The 16240-nt window shown below is 36.7% G+C and overlaps 1 protein-coding gene across 1 annotated transcript in view; it reads left to right on the top strand.

Moving 5' to 3' along the window:
- The window catches only part of WWC2 (WW and C2 domain containing 2), a 183214-nt gene that overhangs the window by 84230 nt on the left and 82744 nt on the right, over positions 1 to 16240 (top strand). Inside the window, exons 3-5 of the mRNA XM_083367444.1 lie at positions 6281 to 6484; positions 9856 to 9932; positions 12305 to 12384. Coding sequence (XP_083223570.1) covers positions 6281 to 6484; positions 9856 to 9932; positions 12305 to 12384 — 361 coding nt within the window. The remainder of the gene's footprint in view (positions 1 to 6280; positions 6485 to 9855; positions 9933 to 12304; positions 12385 to 16240) is intronic.

The following is a 16240-nucleotide window of genomic DNA, read 5'->3' on the forward strand; positions in this document are numbered from 1 at the left end:
CTGGCATTCATCCTGCTGCTTCATGGATATAGAAGTACATTAGCCTGCTGTTAGGAATGGATGGCCTGTAAAATCTCCACCAGGCTGAAATTCTTCCATATAGCCTTAATTCATATACCTGTTGGCCATGCTGTTTCTCTGAACAGCTATAGAATGAAAATCATCTTTAGAAAACATGCTTTAGAAATAGTTCTTGTAAGGATCCTTATTTTTTTCTAACCTAGTATGTATTTATTTCAAAGAGTTCCTTGCCAGGTTTCAGATTTTGGATGGCCAAATCTGATTTTGTTTTTCTTCACATTCGGAGACAAGTGTTGTGGCTGTATGAGCTCTCACAGAGAGGTGGAAATAAATATATGCTTGATTTTGAGCCAGTTAGTACTGAATCCCCATCCCCATCACTTGCCTTGAAAGTGCTTTGTCCTTGTCCAGCAATCACAAGGACAGTGTTGCTGTGGGCCACGTTTTAGGACTCTGCGGGCTATTCTTGCAGTTTGGGCCACATATTGAGCAATCTCAACTAAAACCTACTGGGCAATTACCTGAAATGTGTTCACAGATATGGTTTTCTCTTGTAATATTATTTTCCATTACAGTTGGTGCTGCTCTTAAAGTAAAATCACAGCAAATATATCTGTTCCCTAACTTTAGTTGGTTTGACTATTGATTTGTTATAAATCCCATTTGCTACTTATGTTTTCTTCTGTTAAACTTATTTTGCATATATAGGCACAATTAGCTTGAAAAGATATAGGAACAAGATATGTCCTATGTTCTTTAGAATTCTTCTAAACTTCTGAGTTTGAGTTTCCTTCTCAGAATGTCTAGTGGATAGACACAAGGTGCCCCACTTTTACCATTTCAGCTGAAATTTGAGAGGCACACTTTAATATCTTTAAAGCACAAGGAGAAATCAAATTAAATCAATCAAAAATTTAGTTAGCCAACTTATACCAGAAAAGATCTCATAATGATTACTTAACAGCCGAAAATATCCATAACTTAGATTGATGGACTCTAGTACTAGTCTTCCTTTTCTGTTTTATTGATTAGACTACAATGGTCCCAAAAGGTTTGGGGGCACAGCTCTTAAAATCCCTATTTATAAAAAGGGGGGAAGAGACATCAGCTAATTATCAGTTTATTAAGAATTATCAGCAAATTGTACAGTATATATGTACTGTAAATGCAAAATTGATGGTTTGGTTGGAAACAACCAATTCTCACAGAGGAACAGACTGGCTTTAGAGCTCATCATTTCCTGTATATCCTGCTGTCATCCTACAACATCTGGGTGAGGAGTGTACAGCTCAAGCAGGATCTGTTTTATATGCTGCTTTTATTGACTGTAGATTTGCCTTTGACTCAATTTTGAGAATTAGGCTATGGGACAAATTGGTCAATTCCATGATAGATAATTCCCTATTATTCCTGATATACTAAAAATTCTATGTTAAAAATTAATTTTATTCCACAAGGGCATTTAACTAAAACAGGTTGCTACAATAAGGGGAGTGAGCCAGGATTGCATACAGGCACCATTATTATTCAGTGTTTATATAAATTCTTTGGTTGACCAATAGAACAGCTCCGACATTTTCCCCAAAGTTAGCTCAAAGGCATGTGTACCAGTGATGTCATTCTTCTGTATCAAACCTCAGTTGGGCTAAAATGCATTTTGAGACCCCTTACCATTTATTGCAAGGAGGGAGAATTAGTAATTATGAAAAAAACAAAAGTCTTAGTATTTGTTAAACATCCCAGAATCCACCAGCCATTAAGTGTTCACAAAAATGAGCAAACAAAGACTTTTAGATACAGTATATTAGAATTGCTTTTCAGGCCTTTGGTGAGAGAAGCACTCACGCAAATTATGTAGTCTGTAATGCCCCAAAATCAAAACTTTCTACTATGTTTAAGAAGTTTCTTATCCATTCCTGCTGCTTTAAATTTATTTTTTACCAAAATGTGCTGTCAGTTCCTGTAGCTCAGCTAGGCCCCATAGTAACTATTCAGAATTAGACTTGAAAGCTTTGACAATAGCAGATAATTTCAGTACTAAATGAAGGAGATATCTCCTTGAGAAATGGTACTTCTATGGATACTCTAGAGCAGGGCTTTTCAACTTTTTCACCCACTTTTAGGATATGGCAACATTCAAGTACCACCAGTCGTCTAGCTCCAGCCATCTCTCGCTTAGGCTTGTGCAGTGCTGCCACCGGTTCAGCTCATTTCCCTCCCCCGCTACTTTTCTAGGATGGTCGTGTACCACCTGCCCGGTGCCAATGTACCACAGGTAGTACCCGTACCACTGGTTGAAAAGCCCTGCTCTAGAGAAGCTCCTTTTCCTAGGACACAAGTTTAAAAGATACAAGTACACACACTGTGTGTTAGACACAGAAAAGCAACTAGAACAATCTCAACTATAGTACTCAAAAATATTTTCTGATGTAGTTGATCTTCTTCACAGACCTGTGGGTTATTTAAATTCTATCACAGTTTCCAAGCTAAGAAAGGCTCTAATTTAGCGCTCTGCCATCCAGTATACTAGAAAGCATATACTATATAAAAATAGCCTATACTAATCAGATGTGTCCTTGTGACACATGTGGTGTGGAATCTACTGCTTGCATTTTATTATATTGCAGCTACTATCTGGAATTCAGGCTTATTTCATTTACCTTCATATATCAAAATACCCCAGGTATTTTTACATGCAGATCCTTCCTTCAGACCAATAAGACTGTACTTCTTGGATATTGCTAAATTGTGCCCTACAACTATTAAAACTAGACAGAGCTGGCCTCATCTGAGTATTTCCAGACTTTTGGTTACTGATAAAAGTCACTGTTTTAAGCAACATTATAATTTTACTCTCAGCTTGTAGGTTATTCTAAGCAAAATTTCTAGGTCCCTTTTGTTATTATATTATTATATTATTATATCTATATAGTTATATATATATATATATACTATATTTGTACCTTCAAATCACTGTTGATTCCTAGTGAGTGCTTGGACAAGTCGCTTCAGTTTTCATGATAAGGTTTTTCAGAAGTGGTTCACCATTGCCTGCTTCCTAGGACTGGGAGAAAGTGACTGGCCCAAGGTCATTCAGGTGGCTTTGTTCCTCAGGCAGGACTAGAACTCACAGCCTCCCACTTCTAAATTAATGCCTTAACCACCTCACCAAACTTGCTGTATATTACACCCACAAATAGAAAGTAATCAAAATTGATGCTCTCTGTATGGCGTGACTCCTAGATGGTTTCTGTTTTGCTTTGCTTGTTTTTATGCTGAAATAAAGAATTGATTGATTGACCTAAGATTTAACTGCTTAAACAGAAGATTCTAAGGGAGCAGCTAAAAGTCTCAAAGAGTATATAAGAAAATTCTAGAGAGGGAGACCCTATTTTCCATTGAAACTATCTTTCAAACTTTAACTCCTATCATTTCTTTTTGCAATATCAGAATAATTCTACTACGACTCTGATACAGGAATGAATTGCAGTGGAAGAATAATATTATTTCTGTTTATCTTTATTCCAGAATACTTAAGGCCACATAGGCATTGCTGCATGATTTGATTTTTATTCTCATGGCAGCATATTCCAAATATTTCCAATGAACTTTGTGAAGTTGGGATTCTCCAACTGTTATTTGGATACTCTAACCACTACACTATGCTCATTCTCAATAAGTTCAAAGTTAAGATAAAAAGGGCTGGAATCTTATGAGAAAGTGGGGTAGGATAAAATAGGAGGATACACTTACAATCTTTTTATTTTTATTTTATTATTAGTCTTGGGCAGTCAGGTTTCACCCCCTAAATTAGATTTGTCAAGAGATATGTCGATCCGTTTTTTTTAAAAAAAAGTTATAAAATCCTGCTTGTGGAAGATGGGATCCAAAATAGACCTTGGAGTGCCAATCAGTTTTCCCCTCTGTTCTTCCTCAAAATCCCCTCCTTATTGAAATGTTTTTGTTTTGTCTTCTTATGAAAAATAACAGTTGTAGCAAGAGGGAAAGATAATTTTCAGCAGGATGAGTTGAACTATATTAGGTTCTGATATTAATTCAGGCTTGCCATGTGGATTCATTGGAACAGATGAGACCAAAGTGGGGGTGTTTGGCCATAATGCATGGTGCCACACTTTGTGAAAACCAAACACAGCATATCAGCACAAACATCTCCTACCAACTGTCAAGCACAATAGTAGAGGGGTGGTGATTTGGGCTTGGTTTGCAGCTACAGGACCTGGCCACCTTGCAGTCATGGAGTTGACCATGAACTCCTAATCTAGAGTATAATGTGAGGCCATCTGTCTGACAGCTAAAGCTTGGCTGACATTGGGTCATGCAACAAGACAATGATCCCAAGCATGCCAGCAAATCTACAACAGAGTGGCTGAAAAAGAAAAGCATCAAGATGTTGCACTGGCCCAGGCCAAGTCCAGACATCAACCTGATTGAAATGCTGTAGCAGAACCTCAAGAGAGCTGTGCATAAACAAATGCCCAATGCTCAATGAAGCAATGTTGTGAATAACAATGGGCCAAAATTCCTCCACAACAATATGAGAGACTGATAAAGTCATACAGAAAACAATTACTTCAAGTTATGGCTGCTAAGGGTGGCTCTTCAAGCTATTGAATCACAAGTTGAACTTAGTTTTTCATACATGGCTTCTTCATTTTGGCTTTCTTTTTGTAAAATAAATTATGGTATGGTGTAATATGCGTTGTTGTTCATCTGAGATGGTATTTACTTACTTTTAAGAACTGCTAAGAACCAGTTTATTTTTACTATGTCCTGATATGTAAAATCATAGAACTCAAAGAGGGTGTACTTTCATTTTCACATGACTGAACACACACGTGTGTGTGTATGTGTATACATGCATACTCACTTATATAGACAGAGAAGAATACTTTATTTCACTTAGGAGTCAACATTAGAAAGCTGAATTGGCTTTTCTTTTATGAAGTTGTATAAATGTAAGTGGTTTCTTTCTCCATTTCTTTGAATTTTGAAGGAACTTTCCACAGAAATGTGCACGCCTAAAATATATATTTTTTAGCATTGACAAAGAAGAAACATTCTGATTATCACTCTCACTCTCTTTAGAGCTATTGTCTTATTTTCATTTGCCTCTTGAATTTCCATCAAAATGTAGCACTAGAAAGATTAAATGGAACTGTCAAGCATTATTGGCGGTTTTTACCACCAGGGACCTTTCTCTGCTGTAGCAGAAACTAACCAAACATATATTTAAAGACTAGTATAGCATATTTAAATTACTGTTTGCTCTGGATAATTTTAGTAGTCAAAAGTAGAGAAAAGTGTCTTAGTGGGGGACATGTAACTAATGTTATTGGGGTGAGAAGAACTTAAATCAGCAGCTTAGATTAATTTCTTCTTTGGAGTTGTGAAGATGTAAAATATGACCTAAGAGCTATATGCTATAATGCTCTTCATCAGCTGAAATTGAACTCATTGACTGAAATCTATTAGAAATTTGAATCATTCTCTGAAATTCTCTAGGAGTTGAATTCTTTTAAAACTTTAAAAAAAATTAGCAGAGTTAAGGGGAGCCAACTGAAACTCTCAGGTATTTCTAATGATTTACTAAAAAAGACAAAATCTGTATTGTATAGGTCTTTCTGTATTACCTGAGAATCTATGTTTACATTGAACAAGTTGGCACTCATTTTTAATCTAAGAATGCAATTTTTATAGGGCAATGTTTAAAGTTTACTAGCAGTTTTCTTCAGTGCTGAATATCTAAATATATGGTATTTTAATCTCTAGATTTTCAGTGCAGTTTCAGAATTCTTTCCTCTGTGGTTGTTTTATTTAACAATAAGAGAAAGAATATTTTGATTTCCATTTATTTTCAATTCCAGTAGCAAAAATGGGAAGCAAATGAGGTGCAGGCACAAACTAGATTTAAATAAAGCTACTTACAAATAATAATTAAAAAACAAACAAAAAAGTATTACTTATTGGCTGGTCTGAGTTGAAAATATACTCTTTGAATCACTTTAAAACATGCATCAAAAATACAAGTAAAATGACTCTTTAAGACATGTACAAATGTTTCCCTAAAGTATTTGATAAATAACTTAGTTTAACATGCCAACACCTAATAACAATTAGTTTCTTATGCATGTACCAAAATAAAAGTGGGCATTGAGTTTTCTGTGGGTTTTTTTAGACTTAAGACACAGATTTAAGGGTTCTTAACTGAACGGAAGCTTTTGTTGTTGTACCTTTACAGAAACTACACAGATAGAAGATCCAAGAAAACAGTGGCGACAAGAACAAGAAAAAATGTTAAAAGATTATCTTACTGTAGCTCAAGATGCACTTAGCACTAAGAAAGAACTTTTCCATGTGAAAGAGCAGAGGCTGGCTCTTGCCTTGGGTGAATATGTACGGTTGAATGATGTTTACAAGGAAAAATCAAGCTCTTATACAAGTCGTATGTATCCAAGACATATGTATGATATGTCTTTCTCTTTTCATTTTTTTAACTTGCATTTCTCAATTCAAAAGATCTGGATGATCTTCAAGAAACAGTTGTGGCCAGCCCTAATTAAACTGAGATTTATCCCAGTCCTGGGAGCTGTAGCAATTGATTCTGGAATGGTAAATCAGAGGCTTCTCATTTACTAACCAGTTCAGTTTTACAAAGAATTTGAACATTTCTTTGTCTGTATCAAACACATACAGGTAGTCCTCCAATTACAACCACAGTTGGGCCCATAATATTAGTAGTTGAGCAAAATTGTCATTAAGCGAGATGCTACATGACTATTTTACTCAATGACTGTATTCCCTGCTTTCCTAGTTGCAGTTGTCCCAAAGGTGCTTTTTCAGGAGGCAACTGGACTTCCTTATTTTTCCTTGAAGACGTTTCACTTCTCATCCAAGAAGCTGCTTCAGCTCTGACTGGATGGTGGGGAATGGAAAGATTTATATTCCTTGCAGACAGCTGATCATTTGCTTTCTTTTAGGGAGTTGTTAGGCCATTTGGAGGTTTATCTGTGTCCTCAGGGTCATCTGAGTAATGCAAATATGTGTGAAGCCTTCTTGGCTGCACTGTGTCCCTTCACTGTTGAAGACAGGCACAGTCTGTTGGGGATGAGTCCATGTTGTCTGCATCTCAACTGAAGCACAAATGATTCCTGTAGTCTACAATGTTTTCTGGAAATCCGTTCATACCCCTGCACCATTCGAAGGGTGTTCATCCCAAAGTCCATAGCTAAATGTCTATGGAGATTCTCAGTCATCCAGGTCATGGTTGTCCCAAAGGTGCTTTTTAGGAGGCAACTGGACTTCCTTGTTTTTCTTTGAAACCGTTTCGCTGCACTCTCACTAGCTGTAGCTTCCAAATACTCTTCGAGGGTAGCCCCATATAGAGCGCATTGCAGTAGTCCAACTGTGAAATGATTAGAGTCTAAATTTTTAAGTGCAGGGAATCCTGATCCAGGAAAGACCGCAGCTAGGAGTCGCTTGAGTTTTCTTCTCTGGATGGGCAAAATGTCGTTTGCTAGCATTTTTCTCTGCGTGGAGGGGAAATCTCTTCGCTCACTGGGGGAACGGATCTCGAATCCAACACTTTCTCTGCTTCCCTATTTACTTTCAGGGAAAACCAGCAGAGAAGATTACAAATGATGATCACATGATGGCAGGGGCACTTGTCAACCAGTTGTACATACAAGCAAATTGCCAAGCACCCAAAATGTGGTCATGTGATGGAGCGTGTGCCTAGCACAATGTTTTACAGTAGCCAGAAGTGCTTTATGGATAAAGTACCTGTTCCAAGACTGTCATGAGTGAGAATGGTCATTAAATCACCAGTTATAAATTGAGGATTACCTGTACAAACAATTATTTCAGTATATAGGTTGGAAGCATCCAGAGCTGAGATCAGATAGTGGGGCAGAAGTAATACTGCTAAAAAAAATGGTCTTGACCAGCTCTGGAAAACAGACCTCCAGAAATCAATCCTGAGATTGCAAACTAATGTAAAAGTTTACAATTTTATAAATGTTTGGTATCCAGTGCAGGCCAGATTCAGGGTAATAGTGAATTAACAGGAGACAATATACAGGTAGTTCTCAACTTGCAACCACAGTTGGGAATGGAGTTTCTTTCACAATGTGATGCGGTTGTAAAGCAAGATGTCACAAAACCACAATGATTTACTATGGCATTCTCAGCAATCCCTGTTACAAGGCAGAGTGCCAGAGAGAGGGAGGTGGGGTGTAGTACCCCTGCAATTGTAAGTAAGGGCAAGCTGCTAAGTCCTGAATTTTGATCATGTGTCTACAAGGACAGTACAACAGCTGTAACTTTGGCACAGTTCCTAAGTCCATTTTTCCGCACTTTTGTAACTTTGAACAGTCACTAATCATGGTTATACGTCGAACACTATTTATATACAGAGGTTTGCTAAGGAAGTCTCACAGAAGCCTTATGCTATCAATGCTATCACTAGGCTCTATTGGTTTTATATATTGCATTAGTGGATATTGCAGGGCATGTACCGACACCCTCAGCCAAATCTGATTCTCTGGTATTACACCCTGGCTGTGGTCCTTAAATGAGGCACTTCAATGAGAATCTTCCATATTCTTACCAGCCAGAATGCATATTAAAAGTGCCCAAGCAAAGCATCTTTAAGGGCAAATCTGTCTTAGCTACTCTGAGCCTACTTAAAAGGACAAAAGAGCCATACAATCAAGTTTGCTATAGCCATGAATGCAAACATCTCAGCTAGAACACATGTGGGAAAATGCCAGGTGGCAGTGACTGGCAAAGCTGTACATTTAGGTACTTCATCTAGTTTACCCAGAAAGTCTTCAGCATTTTTACACATTTTTCCAGATGAATTCTAGCTCCCCATATAACAAGTGGGAACCCAGCACTTCTGACTTTATTCTGCATGTTATCACACTTAATATGAGAAGAACTACTGTAGAGTGGGACACTAACTTATCTTTATCTCTTTCTTGAAAAAAAATGAATGGGATCAGGAGGATGGATTTTGGCTCTTTGAGCCTAAATTCACTCAAGTTCATGAATATAATAAAGATTTAGAATCACATGTAAATTAGTCCTGATTTTAGGGGCACCATCATTCTAAACAAATGTCCACTCCTATGCTATAGATATCTCTTGTACTTGCAGAAGTAATTATTTGCTCTGGTATGCTGAATTATTCTGTTAATGCCTTCCCATGAACAAGCAAGTCTTTTGAAAATGAAGTTGGGTGAAATAGCATCAATAAACTAGGAGAAAAGTAATTTGTAAGGAAGAGGGGGATAGGCAACAAATAGTATATGACTGAGTCTTAAAGCAGCAATACTAGCTAAATTTCCATTTATGCAGCTTCTGTTTAAGTTTCCGAACTCTCTGGCAGAATGAGAGTGTATTGTTTTAGTTAACGCTAAATATGAACAGAAACACCTAAGTTCAAGGCTACCTTCGACTATAGTTCTTACTGAATTAATCTGAACCTATCTGTTTCTCTCAGTTCATCCTTCTTCAAGGGTTGCTTTATGGGAATAAAAGTAGGTGGAAATTTTTGCATACACAACTATAGCTCTTAGAGAAAATAGGTAAATAAATGTAATAAACAAATAATGCTAGCTGAATGATAAAAGTGAAAATACTTCAAATAATTGCTACTTACATTTTGTAGTTTTCACTGTAATATAGTAACCAGTCTTTTATTTTGCATTTTAAAACTATGTTGAACTGCTGTTTTGAATATTTTAGGGAACTGAAAAATAAAATGGTCTCTCAAATGGTTAATTGTCTTTTTCCCCTTATTCCCCTAATAAGTTTTCTCAAGCTCCTCTTCCAGCACAAAGTATGATCCTGATATTCTGAAAGCAGAAATCTCCACTACAAGATTAAGGGTAAGATGCTTTGAAATCTCCCAGTAACTCAACTAAATTGTTTTCTAATAGTCTACATATACAAGCCTATATTTTTGTGGACATTTGTAGTGCTAATAATTTTAAAAGTAATATTTGCTTTAGGACTTGTTCATGATCAACTTATGGAGATGTATTAAACCAAAGATATCTGCTTAAGGATTTCTCTTTTGAAAATGAATATTGTCAAGTGTGCACACCATTTGGAAATTTTGGTTTCTTTATATAGATTCTGTTTCCCTACAAACTCCCTTCCCCTCCCCACACATTGATGTCCGTCAGGAGTCCTCCCCTGCTCTCATTTGTTCTCCTTTTCTCTTAAGATATCTCCCTATGGCTATATCAACAATAAATCCTCTTTTGAATAAGAATAGCTTTCATAGACACACAGGCATTGACAAGTTAACTTAGCAACTGAATATGAATTTCATGTTAAATGATTTTTTTATCCAAACAAAGATGCTATCTTTTAAGCCAGCATATCTCTCATATCAGATGCTTGTCATGAACATTAGGACAATAAAATTCCTTTGTGTTCAGTAAATTATAATAATGGTTTATTTACATGAGATAGTGGTGCTGATTTTATTGAAACACAAGTTACGCCAATGCTCACAGCCGAACAGTGCTGCACGTAGATGAAGAATTATTTTCAGACTAATTAATTATTTATGAATAGTTAATTTTCACAATATTAGTAAGCATTAGCATATCCACAGTGGTAATAGTCAATTTTTTCTATAGAAATGAATTCTGAACACTTAATAGGCAAATCTAGAGACAGCGTTCATGTCCAATTTATGTATGTCTCCTGGAGAAAACACTGACCTCTAAAAGCATTTCTTTTGACCTGCTAATTGTGTTTATTGGAACTTAATAAGAACATTACTTACAGTATATATGTAGCTATCTGGTGTGGAATTGCTGACTGCTAACACACTTGGTAAATGAATTTGAATGTGATTGGAAATAGTGCTGAACTACTGATTGACTGAATATTTAAATCTTTGAGATAACTAGTGTTTTTAAGATACAATATGTTTAGTAGAATGTCTAAACCAGGGGTCAGCAACCTGAAACAGTGAAAGAGCCACTCAGAACCGGTTCCCTCACAAAAGGAAAAACTGGGAGCCGCAAAAAAATGTGTGCGCATACGCGTAGATGCGCACATGTGCAGAACAGGGTTTGACTAAAGAGTGGAGCCAAGGCAAGATATGCACCTACCCTGCATATTTGAATTTATTGGTTGAACTTTTTTAGTCCCACTTTTTTTTTTGGGACTGCACATGGCAGAAGACTGGGAGCCGCAGGAGATGGCTGAAAGAGCCGCATGCGGCTCCGGAGCCGCGGGTTGCAGACCTGTGGTCTAAACAATAAGTATACACATACAGTATATGGGGCAGGATTTAAAATAGTTCCTTCATAATTTTAGTACATACATCCAATCATCTGACACATAGTTGCTGTTCTTCTTGCTGACCTCTTATTGTTTTTCTCCATGTTGAAACACAAACTAATTGTTTTTTCTGTTTAAAGGATTTCCTCATTTTTCCATTTAGAGTCAGCAGTTGTTTTCAGGCTTTTCTTGTATAAGAAAGATTCTGCAGAGAGAAAAATAAGGTTTAGTTAGGAAGGGTTTATTTATTCACTTGTATGAATTATAAAGCTAACCATATCACAGTAGTGACTCTGGGCACTACTGTGATTAAAAATTAAAGCCACCATTACAGAATACATACCTTAATTCCCTTTTTAAAACAACAACCATCAAAACAACAATAAAAAAACCCCGACATCACCAGGAGAGCTCACCTAACATCTGGGGAAACAGGTTTTCAGAGAATTACAAAACAATAATATAATTGGGGCCACCCATATCTTGGAAGAAAGGATGCTGTTCCACAGGGTGAATATAGCCACGGGAAAGGAGTTAAAGCCAAACTTGACAACTTTAAGAGTTGTAAACTTCAAATCCCAGAGTTCTAGGATTAGAAGTCCACAAGTCTTAAAGTTGTTAAGATTGGACATCCCTGAATTAAAGGGAAGAGCTTTCCTGCCCTATGATACCATCTGTAACTGTGAACTATTTAACCCTCATTTTAACATTAAGAATCAGATGACGTTGAATCAAGTCACCAGGAACTTGAAAGAAAAACATTTTTTCCACAGAATCATATGATAAAGTCAATTTCATGTGGTCTTACATGTATGGTGGTAGTATTTAAAACGCAGGAACAAGGACAAGTCAAGATACCAGGTATTATTTATTGTTCATGTTTAAAGGTGTTAATTATTCTAAACTATTATACACTATCTTAAAAGCAGTGTCTTAAACTTTTATTTTTGCATACAAGGTTAAAAAACTGAAGAGGGAACTCTTGCAGATGAAGCAAGAATTATTATATAAGGAGCAAGGCTATGAAACATTGCAACAGTAAGTATAAGAAGACAATTGAAATTGACTTAAATAATTCATCCCATTGGTTAGAATTAAATCAAATAGAATAATTATTTCTCTTGAAATAGGTGAGAAAAATCCACAACCAATGCCTATGGAAAATCTAACCTTGTCCTATTATTAAGGATGAAAAGCAGAAAGCTATTTAAAAAGGTGTAAAAAGTGAGGGAATTGAATAGGTCCCTGTCTGCCACTTGTGCGATGAAGAAGAGCAAACAAGCAGCCAAAAAAGACAAATGAAGCAATATTGCAGGCTGGTTATTTGGCGCCATGCGCCCTTTAAGCATAATTAGACCTTTACTGAATATTTAACTGTCATGGAAAAGGACAAGCTTCAGTGAGAAGGTTGAAACAGAGGAAAAATGGGGCTGAAATAAATCAGAAATTGGAGAAATCCCATGTTGTTGGGTTTTTTTGCTCCACTGATCTTTGCATTCCCTAAGTGCCTGCTCACTCTACTTGTATTTGGCAAAGTTTAGACAAGCATAATACGAACATCTATTTGAAGACTGCCCTGCCCAAAAGGAAAAGTCAATCATCTAAATTGGCTGGGTGGCAAATAAATAGCAGCTATATTAACTCCTGGGCCATATTACAGAATCCCCTGTAATATTACATATTACAGAATACAGAATTCTTTCACTTAAAAGAAAGCTGAGCAGATTTCTTACAAGTGTTCCTTTTTATTTTTTGTAAATGGTTAAGAATTTAAATCTTCCTATAGTCCCCCATTATTATTCCATATGACTTTAAAATATGAAATTGAATAGAATTAAAGTTTAAACAATTCACAAACACAGACTTTTAAAATTTAACTGAACATTGGAGATAATAAAAATGTTGGTACTTTTTTGTTCCCAGTTTACTTTTTCTTTTAAAACATAAGTATACCTAAAGCTTTAAAATTTCTACTTCTATTAAAATTAAAGTTAATCCAACACACTGGTTGTGTTACATTGCTGAAATTTGAAAACCAACTTGCTTGCAAGTAATTTCATTAGGAAACCAAAGCAAGTTTGGAAAACTTTCAGCAGCATACAACAAATAAACAATGAACATTTGTTATGAAAATTATGGCTGTCAGTTTATGACTAGCACTAATTCTATTTATTGAAAGCAGGGAGTCAAAATACATTTTATATTGGAAAGACCTTTTATTCATTTCTGCCATATCTGTTATAAAAAGAAGTTGCAACTTAAAATGTAATACTTTGAAGCAATAGGACTGCATCATGCTGGAAAAGCTCTGATTCATATCACTTGTTTTTATGTGCAGTTAATCTAGGTTGGATGATAATGCAGCAAAAAGCAAACATGATTAGGAAGTAAATACTCTGCTGTCAATAGTACATTTAAATAGAATCCAGGTGTATATCATGCTTAACATAATGTTAAATTCTGGCTTAATGTTACAAGCTTTGGACTAGTGTGTTTTCCCTTCTTTTCTCTGGTTTGGGATAGGTAAACTAATCTCCACTATATGTCATTTAACTGATAACATTTTAATCTCCTGTTTATACAACTAATAGCCATCTCTATTTCTTACATTACAGCACAGAAGCTTTTTTCTTTAATGAAATTTAGCACATGTCAAATTATGTGGATAATTTTTTTCTAAGTTAATTCTTTATTTTTTTAATGGAAGTCCTTGATAAAGTCAGGAAAAAAATTATTTTCAGTGCAAAAATTCTTTATAAGATTATATTTAAGCCCTTTCAAGTTTTAAACTGTTTGTGAATCTTTTTCTTGGAAAATATAACTTGGTAAGTAAGAATGATAGTGTCATGGTTCCGATGAATGAGACAAATCAAACAAATTGAAGGCGTATTATTTATTTAAAGTCTTAGTAATGAAATGAAACATCGGCACTCATGGAGGGATGCCAGAATCTGAAATCTCCTCCACCCAAACCCATCATAACACACACACAATCCCTGCTCTTATCTACATGTCATAAATCACATTATCCAATTAGTTTCACATATGAGGTCTCTCCTCCCATTCTCTACATGGACTCTTATATTCTCAAAATAGTCGTTAGAAAAATTCCCTCTCTCCAAGATTCAAAGTGAAGCAATTTAAACAAAAGGCTGTCTCTTACATTGTCAGTGCAAAAACATGTCAATGTTTGCAGCATTGACCTCCGCCCCCCCCTTACAAAAATAACAGATCCCGTAATGTAAACAAACACAAGTTAGGAGCTGACATCTCATTCTGCTTCTGGGGCCTCTTGCCGCACATATTCTCTACTGGAGTGGTTCCAGGTTGATGACGAGATAGGCTCAGTTATCTGCTGAAGTTTGGAGATGAGCTCAAATTCATCTTCCCACAAAAAACTATTATTTCCTCTTCAGAAGTTTCACCAACAATCAGGCCTTCTCTTTCCATCTTGAGGATTCTTCCTTGAATCTTTGCCAGCTTATCTCTCTTACAAGAGACAGCAACATGGGTTCAGGACCCCCTTTGAAAGAAATTAGATTCTGGCATGATGTCATGGTTCCGATGAATGAGACAAATCAAACAAATTGAAGGCATATTATTTATCTAAAAAGTCTTAGTAATGAAATGAAACATCGGCACTCATGGAGGGATACCAGAATCTGAAATCTCCACCCAAACCCATCATAACACACACCCAATCCCCGCCCTTATATACACATCATACATATTATCCAATTAGTTTCACATATGAGGTCTCTCCTCCCATTCTGTACGCAGGCTTCTTATCTTCTCAAAATAGTTGTTAGAAAAATTCCCTCCCTCCAAGATTCAAAGTGAAGCAGTTTAAACAAAAGGCTGTCTCTTATACTGTCAGTGCAAAAACATGTCAGTGTTTGAAGCATTGACAGATAGATTATCTTGGGGGGGGGGAAACAAACCATGGTATTCCTTCTTGTAGAAGAAGGGCTAGCAGAGCCTGAGGGAGAAGTGAAAAGAGGGATCATCCTAGAATCACTATGAATTAAGTCCAACTCCATTTGACTGCTGTTGATTTGCTGAGGGCCCATAGCTAAACAGCCATACTAGTCATTAGTGGGTCTTTTCACAAAATGGCTCATTTCATCCCTTGTAAGGGGTTGCTTACCGCCAAGGAAACAGCTCAGCTCTTTTTGAATCACATCTATCGATATAGAGGCATGGTCTCTAGAGTAGTTTCCACTAGGGGAAGTCAACTTACTTCTAGATTTGGGAGGGCATTGTTCCAACTTTTGAATATTCAGGTTATCTTGTCTTCAGCCCACCACTCTGGAATAAATGGCAAGATAGAGAAAACAAATGAACAAACAAACTCTTGTGGCATTAAGATATCACTGCACCTAAACTGATCCTCATTACTGCTGTTGCCAAAATTTTCATATAATAACTGTCTCCACACATCTATTGCTATGACCCCCTTCCAAGCCTTGTATGGTACATACTGTCTCCTAGTGTTCTACCAGAGAACCCAAGGTAGGAAAAGCCCATCCCAGAGTTGTGGATTTTTGAAAGAGCAGCTGGCTACACAAACACTGTTGAAACAGTGAAGCTACAACATGTGAAACACTCGTGCAAGAAGCCTGCAGACGTCCATTGACAGGAAGGGCCTTGAGAGCTGAAGGAGCCAAGTCTGTCTCTCTATCAAGTTTTTGGTCCGAACAAGACTGTCTAAGAAACTGAATGCTAAATTTCTGGCAGAGTCCTTTTGCCATCACTGGCTCCAAAATGGTGGAGGGGGACTGGGTAAGGTGCCCAAGCCTCCCCTGCTATGGAATGGCTGTCCAGCTCAGGAGGGGAGTGAAAGGGAAGAGGCAGGCAGGCAGCTGAGTCATTGAACAGGCAGGGTGAGGTTGCC

Source organism: Vipera ursinii (assembly GCF_947247035.1).
Source record: "Vipera ursinii genome assembly, chromosome: 7".
Taxonomy (NCBI): Eukaryota; Metazoa; Chordata; class Lepidosauria; order Squamata; family Viperidae; genus Vipera; species Vipera ursinii.